This window comes from Hoplias malabaricus, chromosome 3, assembly GCF_029633855.1.
Source record: "Hoplias malabaricus isolate fHopMal1 chromosome 3, fHopMal1.hap1, whole genome shotgun sequence".
Taxonomy (NCBI): domain Eukaryota; kingdom Metazoa; phylum Chordata; class Actinopteri; order Characiformes; family Erythrinidae; genus Hoplias; species Hoplias malabaricus.
Genome location: NC_089802.1, coordinates 69,857,075 through 69,876,641, shown reverse-complemented (window position 1 = coordinate 69,876,641; position 19,567 = coordinate 69,857,075). Strand labels below are relative to the sequence as shown.

Here is a 19,567-nt window from a genome sequence, read left to right as displayed (position 1 = left end):
CAATATTTAATATCATAATAATCATTCTATTCATTTGTAAAATAAAACAACAAAAATAGTATATTCTTACTCTCCCCGCCCCTTCATCATATCACCTGATGAAAGTGACTTTATACTGACACTTTTTGACCTGGCTGTAGTACAGATCATGTACAAAATCATGTATTTAAATCATGGTCACAACAATGTTGGGGGCCCACTTCTATGAAGCAAATACTGTTTCATTAACGAAGGGTTAATCTCATCTCATTTTATGAATAGAATTTCTGGTGTAGGTGGTGCAGCAGGTAGGTGTCGCAGTCACACAGCTCCAGGGACCTGGAGGTTGTGGGTTTGAGTCCCGCTCCAGGTGACTGTCTGTGAGGAGTGTGGTGTGTTCTCCCTGTGTCTGCGTGGGTTTCCTCCGGGTGACTGTCTGTGAGGAGTTTGGTGTGTTCTCCCTGTGTCTGCGTGGGTTTCCTCCGGGTGACTGTCTGTGAGGAGTGTGGTGTGTTCTCTCTGTGTCTGCGTGGGTTTCCTCCGGGTGACTGTCTGTGAGGAGTGTGGTGTGTTCTCCCTGTGTCTGCGTGGGTTTCCTCCGGGTGACTGTCTGTGAGGAGTGTGGTGTGTTCTCCCTGTGTCTGCGTGGGTTTCCTCCGGGTGACTGTCTGTGAGGAGTGTGGTGTGTTCTCCCTGTGTCTGCGTGGGTTTCCTCCGGGTGACTGTCTGTGAGGAGTGTGGTGTGTTCTCCCTGTATCTGCGTGGGTTTCCTCCGGGTGACTGTCTGTGAGGAGTGTGGTGTGTTCTTCCTGTGTCTGCGTGGGTTTCCTCCGGGTGACTGTCTGTGAGGAGTGTGGTGTGTTCTCCCGGTGTCTGCGTGGGTTTCCTCCGGGTGCTCCGGTTTCCTCCCACAGTCCAAAAACACACATTGGTAGATGGATTGGCAGCTCAAAAGTGTCCCTAGCCCCTGTTGTGTTTATTTTTGCTGCCCAAAGGCCTTCAAACAAATGAACAAGCATGGCACCCTGATAAGATCAGAGAAATAAACACTTTAGTATGCTTGCCATGCTCATGCGCACACACACACACACACACACACAGACACACATATTTTAATATTAACTAGCTGGTATAGATTTATTCACAGGCCTGCTTTTTAGATAAAACCTCTTTACTGCCCAAACCAATGACACATCCCCGGTCTTCAGATGACTATCTAGCAACTAGTTCTAACTTCAATTCAAACACCACTATAGAAACACAAGCCCTATATATGGCTGCTGATGGTCAAAACAACCAAGAGATCAAACAGCAGATTTTTTTCCTTGTCTGAATGATACTGTGCATTTGTATATTTCCATTAATCACAATACAGCAATGCATTAATCATTGAGGCCATTATTATCCTTATCATCAGCTTCAGAATTAGTCCAAAATGTGTATTAAGCCAAATACAATAACACATTCTAAGCCTTATGTTTCTGAGATGGATTTAAATACTTTCTGAGAAATATAAATCATTATAAGGTGCCAATATATATTACATATATATATATATATATATATATTATATGATTAACTCCAAACTGTCACGCCCTGTCCCCACCATGTGCTCATGTAGCACATGGCTCGTTGTTGTTGTTGTTCCTGTCTAAGCCCTAGTCCTGGCTCAGCTCCGCCCTCTCGTCAGTGTCTCTTTGTAGTCCTGCCCTCTTGTTATTAGTCCCAGGTGTTCCTTGTCAGTGCTTTGTATAAATACCCCTATGTTTGCTGTGTTTCCTGCTCGGTTCTTGTGTGTGTAGATGTGTTTTTTTTGGCCTGTTGTCTTACACATTACCACCAGTTCATAGTTGTTATGGTCCACTGAGTTCTAGTTTTGCTTTCTTGCCTCCCTGCTCATGTTTATTTAAACAAAACCAAGACAAAGACAACAAACAGAAAACAAAGATTCCTTGCGTGTACGTCCACCTCCTTATCCTCCCTCAACTGTGACACAAATACTGTAAAGCCATGTTAAAAGAAACAGGACAGGACCTTTCATCTTTGGTTCATAATTTAGCACAATGTCTAGCAATCAGCCATAACATTACTATCTCTCACTTGTTTCTACACTCACTGGCCACTGACTGTATACATGCACTGTTTAGTTCTACAATTAAAGACTGCATTCAATTTGCTTCCCCCCACAGAGCAGGGTGTGGACATGTTTGGTTGGTGGGCTATTCTCATTCCAGCAGTGACCTTGAGGGTTTTAAAAACTCCAGAAGCACTGCTGTGTCTGATCCACATGGACCAGAACAACTCAGACTAGCACGCCATCACCACATCAGCGTTGCTCCAGCACTGAGAATAATCCACCACCCAAATCTTACCTGCACTGTGGTGCTCCTGGTCACTGAAGAAAACACAGGAAAAGGGGGCAAACAAATGTATGCTTAGCAAAATTCAGGCTCCTCTATGATCAGTACGTTCGAGAGGAATGGCAGAGAATGTAGGAACAATAATAGAAGTTGTCCTACTGTAATGGCTGATTGGTATATAAGCACTCACTGATTAAAAAAAAAAAACGAAGTTTATGAAGCACCAAAGGCGATTTGAGTGCTTTTCCTCCTTGTGGAGACACGTTTTGCCTGTTAAATATAAGTGAATTCATTAAAAGCCAAGTTGATGGCTTGTTAGAAAAATGACGCATAAACCAATTAGCAGTATAGCTGATGTTTTTAGGATCCTGGTACCCATTGTGGACACACACACTGCATTGTGCAAAAACCGGATGGCCTGTAGCAGCTCGTCAATGTTGAGTGTAGGCTGGAAGGTATAAAACTCTCTAGCACTTCTCTAGACAAATGATTTCCACAGTGATCATCCAGTATCATTAACTGACCTGACTTCAGGTTTTAGACTTTGAGAACCATTTGATGTGAAGTTTGACTGAAGGATTGATCTGGTTACTTATACATGTTTCCTCTGATTGGGTGTAGTTCTACAGGTGTTTCCTGATCCTGTTTCAGTGCAAGTCCAGCTCACAGGAGAATGGTCATTCCATGCCATCTAGGACCACCGTCATCCAGCTGAACTGCAAGCTCTGCAGCAACACAGGGACTGGCATCGCGCCCACCTCCATCAGACAGAACAAGGAATTAAGTCCTCCTATGTCAGACCAAATAATTCCATCTTAAATCTCCCCCTGACTGCTTAACAAATTTCTTTACAAGCACCACAACCGACTTCTTCTATTAAAAGGTTATGTCCTTTTGTACGTTTAGTTGCATAATCACGTCTATTTGAGATACGTTTTAATTACCTTGTGGTAGTTTGCAGAGTAGGCATAGTGAGGTTTAACTGCACCTGGGCAGCTCCTGGAGTGCACTAAACGAGGTTCAATCATGTGAATTAATCTAACAAAAATTCGGTAGCCATTTTGTGCCCATGCTTCTTATGAGCATGTGACATCACCAATTGTGGTTGTTCCTATAAATAAATAACTAAATACTAGGGCACATTTCTTGGGTTGTTCTTGTTTTCTAAGTATGTCCCTTGCTAAATAGTGGAATGTAAGTGAGATTATCATTTTCAAACACCAGCAACTTTTTCCAGTACAAACTATTACTATATATTTATTCATTTCCACAGTAACATTTTACCAGTAGAACAGACTGCCCTGGAGAAGCCACACATTGGGCCTAGGGTCATGTTTCTTAATGCAAATTGTGGCCTAGAAGAGTACAAATACACTACTAATTGGCCTCATTCTCTGGACTGTATTCGCCTGAACAATTAGATAATAGAAGACTGGCCTGTGTGTGCTCCTCACTATCTTGTCCTTTGATATCTAAAGGATTATTTTTTTGGTGCTGAGTAACCACAGCTTTAAATGCTTGTATTAAATGTAAAGGAGTACAATGTGAACATGTTTGTTGAGTACAACACATCACAAGATATGGAATGTTGTAGGACTGAAGTGTTTGAAGCATGCTTAAATTAACAGCATTGTTTAAAATCATATATTTATTATTTTTATATTTACTGTGATTATATAAAACATTATACAAGCACCACGCTTACTGAGAAGGCATTAGTTTAAACATATATAATTATCTTAGGTGCCTAAGACTTCTGCACAGTCTTACTTCTGGGGATGCGGAAAATACAATGTAATTGTCAATTGTGATTTATTATAATTATTTTTTTATAGGTTACAAGTCCATCTCCAGAGATCTTGATGTTTCTTTGTTCGCGGTGCGCAACATTATCATAAAGTTTACAACCTATGGCACTGTAGCTAATCAACTTGGACGTGGATGGGAGAGATAAATTGATGAAAGATTGCAATGCAGGATAGTTCGGATGGTAGATAAGCAGCCCCAATCAAGTTCCAAAGAATTTCAAGCTGTCCTGCATCAGGGTGCATCAGTGTGAGTGGAAACTATCCGTTGACATTTGAATGAAATGAAAGGCAATGAGAGACGAAAAAAAGCTTGAAATAAAAATGCCAAGATGTTTTGGGGATTTTGGGTCGCAATGTAGGGCCGAGTGTCAGAAAGCTGGGTATGTGTCCTAGGTCATGGGTCTTCTAGCAGGACAATGACCCCAAACATACTTCAAAAAGCACCCCGAAATTGAAAGAAACAAAGCGCTGGAGAGTTCTGAAGTGGCCGGATCTAAATCCCATTGAACACTTGTGGAGAAATCTTAAAATTGCTGTTAGGAGAAGGCACCCTTCAAATATGAGAGACCTGGAGCAGTTTGCAAAGGAAGAGTGGACCATAATTCCAGTTGAGAGGTGTAAGAAGCTTGTCAATGCTTATAGGAAGCGATTGATTTCAGTTATTTTTTTCCAAAGGGTGTGTGACCAAATATTAAGTTGAGGGTGCCAAAAATTTTATCCAGCCCCTTTTGGATTTTAGTTTTGGAGGCTTTTTTCTCTGTTTTTTGTGTTGTTCCAATACACACAAAAGAAGTAAACAGCAGTATAACAAAACACGTAGAATTGCAATCATTTTCTGGGAGAAATACTTCATTTTCTGAAATAATTTCAGGGGTGCCAACACTTTCAGGCATGGCATAACATTGTCAAAAATCTGTCTTACAAAGCAGACACTTATGAGCATGTTACAACTTTATGGAATGTATTTAAATTTATTAAATTTTAACTTAAAAATGTTCACACGATTATGTTACAATTTATATTTTCTTAGAATCACCAAACAAACCCGAGTGTCAAAAATTGCTCCCACTCACTACCTGTGGCATGCTTTGTAATGTAAATCCTGGTGTAATCTTTTAAGACAATCATCAAATAATCCCTGTAGGAAATGTGACAATCAATTTGCAGTTAGTAAACAAAGTAACAAGTGGATATTCAAGTTTTGCTGTGGAGCTTTTCCTGTTCCAATTTATCAACGATTAAACTAGATTAAACTATTAAATTAGTTCCGTACATTCATTTCCTTTACTACGTGGAATAGTAAAGGAACTATAGGAATCCACCTAGATTTGTTAAGCTTATTAATGCATTTATTTTTTTAGAAATCACAGAGAATTGATTACCATTGTACACCATCATTCTCATTGCATCATACCTAGCTTTCAAAACATTTTTGTCACGCAAGCAACACAATTCATATAAACATGCTGAAAAAAGTTTGGCTGCCCGTACATCTATGTTTTGCATACCACAAAGGTTAGTTGCCACAAACAACATGCTGGTGAACACCAACATGCCACCATGAGTTCATCAGGGTCAAATCTGATCTTGCCTTAAGGTAAAATAGCACCAACACAGATACACCTTCATATTCACAACATTCAGGTCAATAACATTCCTTGAACTTACCGGTAGAGACAAGAATAAAAGTGTAGCCGTGAGATTTGCCACATGCATGTGTGCTTGTGTGTGTTTCCTGTTGTGAATACATATAACCCAATCTTCGCAAACAACCCTTCTGTTGACACAGTCACAAATCTGAAAAACGTGACATAGTTCCCGTGACATCGTTTTTTTTTTTTGGTTTAAAAATGAAAAATCATCAACAAGTTAAACAAAGTGGCCAGGTTTTTGATCTAAACATATACGTGTGCGCTGTTTACATGTAAACATGTTTCAATTAACAGTATACAAGTATGTACCTGTTATATAAAGTTAAATATTTTAACAGATTTTAAACAGTTTTCTGTGTAGTGTTGATTATGTTTAGAAAAATGTCCTTTTCAACAAGGATGGCTCTCTCCCCATGTGGAGGTCTCTAGTAGGAAATGCTTCCTTTCGGCTGAAGTTCTATCCATCCATCCATTATCTGGATCCACACACCCTGGAGGGGGCGCCAGTCCTTCACAGGGCAACACAGAAACACACACACACTCACACCTATGGACACTTTTGAGTCACCAATCCACCTACCAACGTGTGTTTTTGGACTGTGGGAGGAAACCGGAGCAAACCCACGCAGACACAGGGAGAACACACCAACTCCTCACAGACAGTCACCCGGAGCAGGAATCGAACCCACAACCTCTAGGTCACTGGAACTGTGCGACTACCTGCTGTGCCACCGTGCCGCTGAAGGTCTATGCAAACTATGCAAATCCATTAAAGGTTAAACAAATGCAAATAAATACAAAATCCATTAGTGAGTTCAGGTACTGATGTTTGATTACTAGCTCTAGATAATAAACTTTGCTGCAGCTCATTCCAGAGGTACTAGATATAACTATATCACTTTAGCTTATATTAATCATTGAGCATGAGGATTGTAGGCTGATGTGCAGTTGCTTTTTAAAGTATGTTAACCATTGAGAAAGATTTTAAAGCTGTCAAATATTGTGAATTTATTATTTTGGTGATGCAAAAAAACCCAAAAATCAATTAATTAATTTAAAGAAAAAAAAACCCCAAAACAATAGATTAAAAATGTAAATAATTATGATGATGCCATATGCCATTCAGTGGTTTTAAATGAATCTCATTGCCCTAAGTTCATAGGAGATTTTTAAGGTAAGTGGGTCTGACCTATAAAGCCAGAGGAGGGGGGATCTGGCTGGATCTCCTCATCAGTGTTGTCCTGAATCATATTCCACAGGCTCCAAAGGAAGGTTGGATGTAGGATGTAGAAGGGCTGCTCTGGAAAACGTTTCCTGAAGTCAGCGTATGCCGTGAACAAGTCAAAATCTGGGTTTTCGTACCACTGCAAATATATCATAAAAAAATGTAAAAATCTATATATTATTACAGCACTTATCACATAAAATTTCATATCCATTGATGCCAACAAACCAAAACTAGCCAAAAGATTTACATCAGACAAACCAGAGTCAAAGATGTAATCAATGATACCTGAATTAAACTGCAGATTACTGTCAGATCTGAAAACATTCCTAGTTCTGAGACTAAATGAATACGGTGCAGTGAAAAAGGCATTACTAATAACAGAAACTGGACCAAAAATATGAAAATCTGCATTAAACCACAAAGACCTGGAATAAGATTTTATGAGTCCACAAAACTCAAAAAAGCAGTGTCACGAATCACGGGGCGGACTGACGGAGGCGGACGCACTCTCTAAAACACAGAATACTTTATTTTCAACCAAAGAAAACAAAAAGACAGGCAGACTTGGACAGAAAGAATCAGAGACCTAGACTAAAGAGACAGATACTGACTAAACCTAAGCAGAGGGAACTGGACAGACAGATAAACCTAGACAAAGGGAGCTTATACAGAGAGAGCTAATAGACTACAGACTGAAACCACAAAAATACACAAAGCACAGAAAAGGAAACACTAACAGACCAGAGAAACAAACTAGAGAGGCACAAGGAAGAAAACAGACAAAACAAACCGAATCGAGGGATAGACAGACTGGACTGAGCAACGAGACAAAGGAAGCAAAACAATGAGACTGGGAACTGGAATGAAACGAGAACAACACAAAATGACAGGACTTGACTGGAAACATAGCAAAACAACACAACATGGCTTATGAAACAAAACGAATGACCGATACCAGGAAGTTACACATGGGAACTTAAATACTACATACAAATGAGACACACCTGAAACAGATAACGAGGGTTAAGAACAGGGAGGCGGAACAAAGGCGGGACATGGGAGGAGACAAGGACAACAACAGACAGAGCTATGTGCAGAGAGAGCACATGGCGGGGAAAACAGGCATGACAGGACAAGGGCGTGACAAGCAGGGAATACAACCAACTTTTAATATATAAATAATAATGATATTAATAATAATAAGGGGCGGAATGGTGGTGCAGCAGGTAGTGTCGCAGTCACACAGCTCCAGGGGCCTGGAGGTTGTGGATTTGATTCCCGCTCCGAGTGACTGTCTGTGAACAGTAAATGTCTTCTCCCTGTGTCTGTGTGGGTTTCTTCCGGGTGCTCTGGTTTCCTCCCACAGTCCAAAAACACACGTTGGTAGGTGGATTGGCGACTCAAAAGTGTCCGTAGGTGTGAGTGTGTGAGTGAATGTGTGTGTGTGTCTGTGTTGCCCTGTGAAGGACTGGCGCTCCCTCCAGGGTGTATTCCTGCCTTGCGCCCAATGATTCCAGGTAGGATCTGGACCCACCGCGACCCTGAACTGGATAAGTGCTTACAGATAATGAAGGAATGAAGGAATAATAATAATAGTTTGTTTTATTTAGCTCCACTGACTATAATACGTTCCCACAGTAATTTTTACTATTATTTACTATTTTTTAGCCACTTTCCACCCTGTTCTTTGGTAGTCAAGATGATAATTGGCATGGTGGATCATTCTCTGTGTTGCAGTGACACCAAGGTGGTGGCGCTGTGTTAAGGCCTCCGCATACTGGCTTCGGCGGAAAATATGACGTAACTTAGGAGAAAACGAACAACCGCCTTTGTCATACGGATACTTCACTCACCACGTCGTGTGCACTAAAGCAGGGCAAACAAAAGCTTGCGACAAAGATTTTCATTGGTTTGTACAAAAGAGGCGTGTTACAACACAAACATGAACAATGTTGAGGAGCAATCCTCAGAGAATCAGTATGCGACAGGCAAATCGAAAACCCAGCAAGTATGCAACTTTGTGAAGATGCTCTCAGTTGGCCCTCCCTGCCCTCGCGAATTTAGTTTCGAGATGCTGAGGCCTTAAGTGTTATCCTCTAGCAGCACTGCTGTGTCTTGATCCATTTCTAAAAGCACAACAAACACCATCACCACCACATTGTAAGTAATAATGAATAAAAATTGCTCTGTTGTGGTCCTGTGGAGAGAAACAAGTGGACCACTGTTTGCAATTGTTGCACCTTAATGGTAAGTGATGCATAAAAAATTTAAAAATGAACATAGAAACAAGGAAGTCATTATACTATTATGGCTGATCTGTGTAAAAAAAAAGTGAATAAAAGCTGTAAAATATGTAGAAGTTGGACACCATAAATAGTGATAAAACCTTATTCTGTATTTTATAAAAAAAATAGTTGAGGATTCTGTCCATTTCTTTCTGTATAACACACAACAGTGAAGCCAGACACTCTATCCCCATCATATTGAGACAACCGCTACTGAAAAACAGCCATGAGGAAATTCCAGTAGACTTGTGTGCAGACTCACCTCCTGTAGGTCAACTTGATATGGTCCAGAGTCCCAAGCAACCAGAGTAATGTTCTTAAAGAGATAACTGCTGGAAAAATTCTCCTTTGGATCAGTCATGACCTGTTTGAGAGAGACATTATCCATCCATCCATCCATTATCTGTACCGCTTATCCAATTTAGGGTCGCGGGGGGTCCAGAGCCTACCTGGAATCATTGGGCGCAAGGCGGGAATACACCCTGGAGGGGGCGCCAGTCCTTCACAGGGCAACACAGACACACACACATTCACTCACACACTCATACCTACGGACACTTTCGAGTCGCCAATCCACCTGCAACGTGTGTTTTTGGACTGTGGGAGGAAACCGGAGCACCCGGAGGAAACCCACGCGGACACGGGGAGAACACACCAACTCCTCACAGACAGTCACCCGGAGCGGGAATCGAACCCCCAACCTCCAGGCCCCTGGAGCTGTGTGACTGCGACACTACCTGCTGCGCCACCGTGCCGCGAGAGACATTATTGTTTTTTTTTTAATTTTGCATTAGAAACAGACAATGCTCTTTATATTACAAAGATGAGGGACAGATATTAGGCCCACCTTTGAGTTAATGATCCGGAATGTGGTCTTGTTGCCTACATCCTTCTGAAAGCCCTTAGTTGGAGCAGCATTGAAGCGAAGAACTGCATCATGAGAATCTAGTGAATCACCAAACATCTGATTAATTAAAATGCAATGATAGGATTACGTTCCACATAATAATACATAGACTGGAGGACACATTTCATTCTATCATTATCAGGAAAAGAAATTACATAATAATCAACCCAGATACTAACAAAAACGTAATCACATTTTGCTCCTCAGTAAATCAGTGTGACTGCATTTTCTGATGTGACAGAACATGTCAATATTTGAGATGGAAAACTAATCGAAATCGATTAGTTGTATATCTTGTCTATATTGATTATATTTTTAATAGTTTTTTTTTATTATTCTGTTATGTCCCCAATATGTTCATGTACTGTACCTTTAAAACCACACTACCATACTGTAGTCAAGTGATTCTGCCACATGGAAGCAACACGGAGGAGAACCTAAACGCTGAGGCCGGCTGAGCGACTCAGACAGCTTGTACCAAAGAAAAACACAGCGTCTGTGTTTTGGGTGTGTTTTTCTTTGACTTTAAGATGACACTGAACAAACAGTCAAATGTAAACAGTCAGAAAAAACATGTTCAGTGACCAAATCACAATCACACACTAAATATGAAGAGTGCTCAAAAACCAAGAGTGGAACGAGCTCCCAGCAACACTAGAAAAAATATCCCAGGTTTGATACTGGAGCATACTGGAGTCACTGAACTGAGGGTCAAAAACAAAATGATTGTTCATTAATTGTAATCATCATAAAATGTACAATTAATCATAATATTGATTTGTGCTCATATCGCCCAGCACTAGTTTAAGAATTGCTTGATTCATGTTTGTGATCCAGAATTAATAGGCATTTACTAATTAACTTAATATACACTAAACATATATGTCACTGGATTAGGAACACCTGGCTAATATCACACATAGGCCAGGGAACAGACTCCACAAGGTGGTGAACATCCAGGTGACCCAAGTGAGTGGGAATGGATTGCACAGCTCATACCAGCATAACCCAAACTGGGGTTGCAGTGAGCTATGAGGTCGAGGCAGTGTGGAGGATTCATTGCCTGAATGATATGCCATTTTCCTGTAAAGGGAGAGGAGAAAAAAGGGAATGCTCCCCCAGCCATCAGGCCACCAACACAGACCTGTAGAACTCTAACTCTGCAATCGGGGCATATGGTTTCATGTGGTTTCCACTAGATGCAGCCAACTGATGCCTCAAAGTGTTGCAATGATAGGTGTCAACAACACACTCCCACATTCAATCTCACTCTCACGCCTATGGGCACTTTTGAGTCACCAATCCACATACCTTTCTGTGTTTTTAGACCATGGGCAAAAAGAAGACACTGGTGTTATGTATCTGATACAAGATTATGTCAAAATAATATAATATTTTCAGAGTATGGATCCAAAGCCAGCTTCTCTACACATTGAGAGTGGGTGAATATATACTCTAGTAGCCCTGCTGTGTCTAATCCACTCATACTAACACAACACACTAACACATCACCACCACAACAACAGTGTCACTGCAGCACTGGCACTGAGAATAAGCTACCAACCAAATCCTGACCATTAAAAACCAGAGTGAAATTAAGATAAGAACATATTCAGACAATGTCGTGGATGACAGTCTGTAATTGTAGAACTACACAGTACTTCTGTATGATCAGTGGAGCTGTAGATACAATGTAGGGGTTCCTAATCCAGTGATCCTACAGTGTTTGCACACAAAAAGCTTCAGGTTTTGTATAACAGAAACATCAAATATTAAAGTTTATTATTTATTCTTATATTTTATAAATTCATTATATGAATTTAGGCTTGGAGCTTTACAAATAACCCCCTAACCTTTTTGTCACGGCACTTTCTTCACTGTTGGCTAGACAGGAGGAACTGGGAGGGTGCAACTTATGGAACATACTTCCTCTAAGCCAGTCACTGCCTATTTTGGAACTGCTGACCACGAAAAATGTCTGAACATGTACATCTTGTTTACAGCAGGGATCAAATTACAGAATGCATCCTTGCATTTACAGAAAGCCACTGAATACACATGGCGTGCCTTTTGTACCATCTCTAGTAATAGTGTAGTAACAGTCATTTTTCCCCCCTCAAACCCATCTCACCTATTTCTTGTCCCAATGATGATTTGAGAATAGCTCCTGCTGAGCTGACCACAGCACATGTCTTGTACGGGGTACCGTGGAGTTTCTCCAGTGGTTGGGAAGGCACCAATTTCTCCCAGCCCAAGCTTGTGAAGGGTTCTTCAGCTCCATTCAATGTCCTGATCTTGGCCTTCTGCTTCAGCTGACATAGTAGCTCCTTCTTGCCCTGCTGCCTTCTTTGCTGTTGAGTATAATACACCTTGTAGGTGTTGAGATATGTGTAATTGCTCTTGGCATTCTGTAGACGTTTACTCAGCATTTTGGAAGAAACTTTGCCCATCCACAGGGCCTGGACCACTTTCTTGCCCTTGGACTTATATTCCTCCCAGTCATCTGAGTTCTTCTTTCTTCTTTTCTTTGGTGTAGTAGGTTCTAAAACCTTCTTTATACCTGCATCACCCTTATCAAGTCCCTTCTTCTTATGCACTGCCTGTAGTAAGACATGATTTGATCTAGTGCTTTTTTGCCATTGGAAGTTAGAATATGAATAAGAATATGAAACGGGTTGTTGGTCATGGACAGTGTCCACTGTCTTCTGGAAGTAAATGATGAACAAGAGCAGCACCCAGACCACAAAACCCAGCAGAAAAAACGGTTTCATTCTGCGGGACCTCAGGGCCATGGAGCTTCAGTCAGTCCTGGAACAGCAAATGAGATCAAATGTTTAGATATGGCCCAATTCTCAAATAAATAAATAAATAAATAATAAAAAGACCCAAACAAATTGTAAAGTGTTGTAAAGTGACTTGGACTGCTCCATAGCAATCTCCTCTGGAGCTTTATAATCTTTAAGCCCACACTAGACATTGGGAATGGTGTACTTTAGCTATTGTGCAGCTGCTTCAGATCATATGTTTACTCAATAACACATTTACAAGCTGTGTGTACACAACTGAAAAATGTAGTCCACTACATTACCCATAACAGGGAAATACACTATACTGTGCCAGTGGATGATGCAGTAGAGCAAAGCTCGCCAATCTTATCCCCAAAGGGCTTTTTTCATTCCAACCAAACAGGAGCAGACCATGTAGAACTCTTTAGAGAGAGAGACTAGTTGGTTAGACAGGTAGAATCAGATGTGCTCCTGCTTAATTGGAATGAAAACCTGCAGCCACACTTGCTGTATTTGACTTGTGGATGTATAAGATTGGTGACCCATGCACTAGAGCACCGGAATCTTAGACCAAAACAAATGCTTCGTATTCAAGCACTCTAGACAGTAGAGACAATAGAGAACAAGTCACTTATTGAAAAAAACATTTTGGAAGCTTTGTAAGTTCTTTATATAATGAGAAGTTGCACCAGTTCAGGGTCAAGCTGAAAGCCTTTGGAAGCTCTAAGGATGCTTTCACATTTACTTTGCTTTGCCTGAACCAAAACAGCAGTGCCTTAGTCCTTGATCTGGACCATAATTTGATGTTACCCAATGAGGGGGTCTTGGTCCAGATCAAACTGAGCTAAGGTCTGTTTAGTGTGGATCAGATCTTTTGGACACTCACTGCCTTTGATTAAAATAATTGGAGGAAACATTTAAAAACTCCAAATTCATTACCATAACCATACCCTCCTCCTTCAGTGAAAACTGCATCACGTTGCCTTGGTTTTTATGTTGTTACGAAGTAATCATAAAAAAGCCTACATTTAAACAATTGAGATTCACACTACATAATTTCTGCTTTATCCCAAGAGGCAGACTAACACACTTCATATGGTATAAAATAAAATAGAATAGAATAAAATAAATAAAAATAAATAAATAAATACATACATACATAGTCAGTACAGGCACTCAGCAGTATAGAAGCTAAAGTGCAATCAGGTGTGGTTTGGGATGAAGAACAAAAAGAGTTCAGTAATTTAAGGTGGAACCAATACAAAGTTAAGCCCTTTAAGGTGGTGTCAAAAGGTGAATACGAAGAAAGTAACTAAACAAGTGTTTAACAAAATTCTTTAGTGTGATCAACAATGAAAGCAATACTTATGAAATCAAATGTATATAATGCAATGTAAAGAATACACAGTGTTGATTGTTGCCGTGTGATACACTCTGTTACAGCCATTTTAACTGAAAAAACATGTTTCTTGTCATGACATGTCATCTTGGATATAAAATGATCTCTTAGAGAAGTGAAAAAAAATTTAATAAATACAAATAAAAAGAAAACAAAAAACTTAGAAGAAGCCACATTTTCCACAATGTAGGACTAACATGCATGTTTAGCTGGTCTAGCTGTGAAAATGAGCAGAGAGCCACACACAGAAGGCATGTGACCTCATTTTCTTTTCAATTAGAATTGTTCTTTTTAATTAGGTTGTTTGCGACTATATTAATTTTATTAAATGTAGGATATTGCGCATTTAAGAAAGCTGAATTGTGAAAAAAGAAATTGTAAAGGGTGTCTGCAAACTTTTGGACATAACGCATAAGTAAAAAAAAATCCCTGAACTACACTAATATTTCAGTGTACGATTAAAACCATGATGAAATATTCGTATCTTTGTCATTTTGTTTCAACTTCATATAACACTTATAACTCATATAACACTATAAAAACACTTCAGTGGTCACCCAAAATATTTTTTTCTTTTTTTTACCCTTCCTAATTTACAAATTACGCAGTGCAATTCAGACAACATTCAGGGTAATTTATCCATAATAAGCAGACCATAGAATGTTCAAAAAGGGAGAAAATATTAACCAAGAATGTAGACTAATTTTAAACTAATTCGTTAAGTACGCTCAAAAAGAACCTTTGAGGAAATGGAGTGAAACATTCTAGACATTTTAGTCACACTTTTCACACACTACCATTTTAATGCTGTCAGGGCCTGTCAATTAAATCAATCTGAAATGATGCTTACTGATGCAAAGTGCACTTACCCATTACAAAATGTCAGTAAACTCAATGTCAAAACAGTCATACACTGTAAAAAATGTCTTTGAATTTTGTATTTACATAAAGTGGAAAACTACATTTCTGCCAAAATCATACAGTTGATAGTCAAGAGGTCCCTCTGTTTACTGACAGTAAAATGTAATCTGTATTTCTACGTGTCCACCACTTTTACCATTCAAAGCCAATGAAATGTTTATATAATAGTACAAAATACGTAAATATATGCTTTGCCACGCATTTAAAGTGCTTTAAAACGAAAAATATTCATAATGACTTGTTAATTTTAGTCCATAAAGTGATGTATTAACAGAGACATCGCTGCTCAAACGTGGGTTTCAGACTCTCTATCTGTCCCAAAGCGAACGTGGTGTTCTCCGCAATGAAAACCCGTAATGACGCGTCTATACGTGCATCCGGATTTGAAGCGCGAGTGGCTTGACCCCAGTCTCTCGGGCGAGTGGTGCGCTACGTTCACACAACAGGTAAAAGTACAGCAAATGGGATTTCGTGACCAAATCGGATTTTTTAAACTGACCTTTAGAACGACGCACAAAGAACGACGCTTCAGGCGCTGACCAGAAGGAAATGTCCGTCTGTTTCATACAAAGCACTTTCGTTTTTTAAATGAAGGAGTTTGACCGGACTGGTGTTTTACTGCAGCGCCGTGTCACAAAACCTCCCCTTTCTTTATTCCAAACGAGTCCTTTGTTAAAAAACAGAGTATTAATTAAATACTTACTAATTAATCAAATAAATAATTAAATATATTAAACGTGTATGGGTTTTTCTTTCACTCTAAGCGGGTCTCGAGAAGAGAAGGACACGAGCACAAAAATAATGAGTTTAAAATTTCCAGGAGCCATATTTATACAGCTTCATACCGACACGAACAATATCAGACTGATATAGAACTAAAAATAAGGTCTTCTCTTGTTTGTTTTATTTTTAAAAAATCTTTATACAAATTTCCACGTGATTTATTTCCTCATAAATGAGAGATAGGAACCTGACTTCAGGAGTTTCACAGGTTTTTCGTTTCCCAGTATTTTTTACAAATGACCTGACCACCTCCTCAAATAATAATAATAATAAAAAGGCTTTGGACCGCAGTCCGGAGATTATTCTCAGCAGCGGGAGTGACGTAAAAGTCACATGATTTCCGACCTGGCCTTTCAGACAGAGTCGAATATCCACAGATGGACATGGATCAAATGAATCAGAGGTGATCAGAGGTGTTCACACAGCCACATGAACGACACACCCGTGTCACGCACGACTGAGCCTCTTTACCTGCTGTGTAAATATAGCCTTAGTGCTCCTTGCCCAGAAAATGCCAAGCCAGTAAATAACAGATGTTTAAGACATAGTACAGTTGATATTTTTTTTCTTATTTTGAGAATTTGCAAATATTGTTTTCAATCATACAATTTTAATTAAAAACAGGACATGGGGTAAATATCTTTACATATATTTATGAATAAACTGTTCAATAAACTGACGTTATTTACCACAATAGTGTGTGTACATTGTTATGCTATCATTAAACATACAGGAATACTCGGGGTGTAAAAAAACAGATAATTAAATCGTCAATCAAACTTACTTTTATGACAAATAATCGTTAGTTAAAAATTCATGATCATGACAGCCCTAATCTGGGTTGGGGGTGTTTAAGTCCCACTCCGGGTGACTGTCTGTGAGGAGTGTGGTGTGTTCTCTCTGTGTCCGCGTGGGTTTCCTCCGGGTGACTGTCTGTGAGGAGTGTGGTGTGTTCTCTCTGTGTCCGCGTGGGTTTCCTCCGGGTGACTGTCTGTGAGGAGTGTGGTGTGTTCTCCCTGTGTCCGCGTGGGTTTCCTCCGGGTGACTGTCTGTGAGGAGTGTGGTGTGTTCTCCCTGTGTCCGCGTGGGTTTCCTCCGGGTGACTGTCTGTGAGGAGTGTGGTCTGTTCTCCCTGTGTCCTCCGGGTGCTCCGGTTTCCTCCCACAGTGACTCATTTATTTTTATCTTTTTGGATGCGATTCCAACAAAACGCAGCTTTGTTGCAAAAAAAAAAAATTGCACTAGAACATTTTCCATGCTGTTTATCTGTACCATATTTGTCCTGAATCAAACTAAATGACACTGACTTGGGAGGGTGAGGACAAGCATATGCTTCCTCAGAGACATGTGACTACCACTTCTTTTAGAACTAACACAATACCCTAGGACAGCCAAACAAACAGCACAGAACTGTTGTGTCAAAATGTAGATGCCCGTGACGGCCAGGACAGTGCATTACACAGAGACAGACACCAGTTTTGTGAGTAAGAAACATCACCCTTGGCCTTGGTCCACATAGTGGAATGGAACTGGCCTGTTCTGGTAGCAAAGAAACTCCAAGAAATTCCAAGACTGGCCAACAATTAATTTTCAAACCTTAAGGAATTTCTTTAAAGTCTGAATTTCATAAAACTCAGTATGATCAAAGAGCCCTATGTCTTTTTTTACATCAATTTCACACTGCCAGCAGACTGAGGAATATTCCAAAATATTTGGAAATGGAAAAATGTACGCAATGTCTTTATCCAGGTTCCTATCAACATAGCTATTAATAAAATACAGATTGTGGACAGTGGTTTTAAACATTTGAAAAGACAGTAATTATGAGGAGCTCTCAGCATGTTTTTGTGAGCGTTGTATTTTTTAAATGTGGATATATTAAATGTATTTAGTTTGCTCTCGTGTCCCTCTCTGAGAATACGTTTCAGAAAAAGAACACTTAGAGTGAAATATATATTAATAAATCCGGAGTGTTATCTCTGACTTTTGGAATCAGGTCATGTTTTAATACTCTATTAAGCCTTTATTTTATCATTTTGAAATTCATCTGGAAAAAGAAAATTGTCGTTCTGTGACACAGCACACTGTACAGTAAACCACAAGTCTGTTTTATTTCCTTTCATTTGAAAACAAAAGTGGTTTAAGCAGAACTTGTGGACCATTCCCACTGGTGCATGTTAGTTTAGAAGCATAATCTGTTCAGACCAATGGCTTTAGAAACATAGATGTTGTGCTCCATTTCCATTCCATTCTATAGAAATAAATGAGATTTTCTTTGTCTGTAACCGCTTATCCACTTCTTATGCTTATGATTGTAAAATTTACATAAGATCAAGTAGCACACACCAAGATACATAAATAAACACACACACACAAATCGATTTTTTGTCTATTTGAACACAGCAGCTGTCCTTAAACTTAAACTGTGAAAATGTCATAATAGAATGGACCAATAGAAAAGCCCTTCTACTGCTCATTGTTAGTTACAGATGTGTAGGGTTCCATTTTGTGAAAAAAAAACCTTTTGGAAGACCTTTATTTTTGCGCTCATTTCTTCATATCCTCTGTCCGACTAAAGAGCAGTCAACACCTGCCCAACATCACATTTTTTATGGAATGAAACGTGCATGGATGAATGAACAATGGAATTTGCCCCTTTTTCAACTCCTCTGGGAAGCTCTAGAGTCTAAGCTTACTGCTGTGAGGAATTGATTGTATTTATTCAAAAAGTCATAACAAGGATGAAGTTGTATCGCTACAAATAATGCGTTTCCACGGCTTAAGGGCAACGCTCGGGGGTGTAATACCCCGCTACCCCGTGCTCGTCATTGGATAGGACAACATTGAGAGACGCTGTTAAAGAACGTGCGATTTCGTGTCTTTCCGGCACCCAGCACACGCTCTCTGTATTAAACACCTGTCCTAGAAAATACGGCACCGTAAAGCAGCTTGAAACATAAACGCGTCTGGACGTATTCATAAAGTGTGCGCAGACTGTAAAACAAATTGAAAATACATATTTGACCACCTGTTTAAATAACAGAAGTTTCTATCCATTAATCCATAACCGAGTCGACGTAAAACACGGTTTAAAACAAGCTGAGATTATCCGTTTGGAAAAAAAGATGATAAAAAGTTATTTATATGTATTAAAGTATTACGGTTTACGACATTTAAGGTAGTATGATGTTTGAAACGCTGTCTGTATCAATATCTCTCGCACCCTCAGTATCCTGGCGTTATCGCGATATTAAATAAAATATTCATAGTTTTATAACGTTACGGTAGGAGCCCATTAACGGTTTCACGAGCTTTGATATGAACCACACTCACCAGCTTCACCTCAGCATCCAGAAAAAAAACGGACACGAGCCCAACCTGTGGTAAACCGTCCACCATTTCAAAAAAACTCCTGTGACAAGAGCAACGCGAGGCTTTCATTGTTTTCTTTATGAAGAA

The 19,567-nt window shown here is 39.7% G+C and overlaps 2 protein-coding genes across 4 annotated transcripts in view; one reads left to right on the top strand and one right to left on the bottom strand.

Annotated features, from left to right (window-relative positions):
• Positions 1–3,496, top strand: part of tmtops2a (teleost multiple tissue opsin 2a) — a 20,282-nt gene extending 16,786 nt beyond the window's left edge. The window contains exon 4 of the mRNA XM_066662751.1: positions 2,961–3,496. Within this exon, the coding sequence (XP_066518848.1) occupies positions 2,961–3,158 (198 nt within the window). The 3' untranslated portion in view covers positions 3,159–3,496. The remainder of the gene's footprint in view (positions 1–2,960) is intronic.
• st6gal2b (ST6 beta-galactosamide alpha-2,6-sialyltranferase 2b) overlaps positions 1–19,567 on the bottom strand; it is a 22,100-nt gene extending 2,533 nt beyond the window's left edge. The window contains exons 1-6 of one of the 3 annotated variants that reach the window (XM_066662750.1): positions 19,442–19,567; positions 12,351–13,027; positions 10,160–10,257; positions 9,575–9,676; positions 6,989–7,163; positions 4,442–6,308 (exon numbers count right to left, since the gene is read on the bottom strand). In XM_066662750.1, coding sequence (XP_066518847.1) covers positions 6,190–6,308; positions 6,989–7,163; positions 9,575–9,676; positions 10,160–10,257; positions 12,351–13,011 — 1,155 coding nt within the window. In that variant the 5' untranslated portion in view covers positions 13,012–13,027; positions 19,442–19,567 and the 3' untranslated portion in view covers positions 4,442–6,189. Of the gene's footprint in view, positions 1–4,441; positions 6,309–6,988; positions 7,164–9,574; positions 9,677–10,159; positions 10,258–12,350; positions 13,028–19,441 lie in introns of those variants that run through there. The other 2 variants (XM_066662748.1, XM_066662749.1) reach the window with 2 other exon arrangements.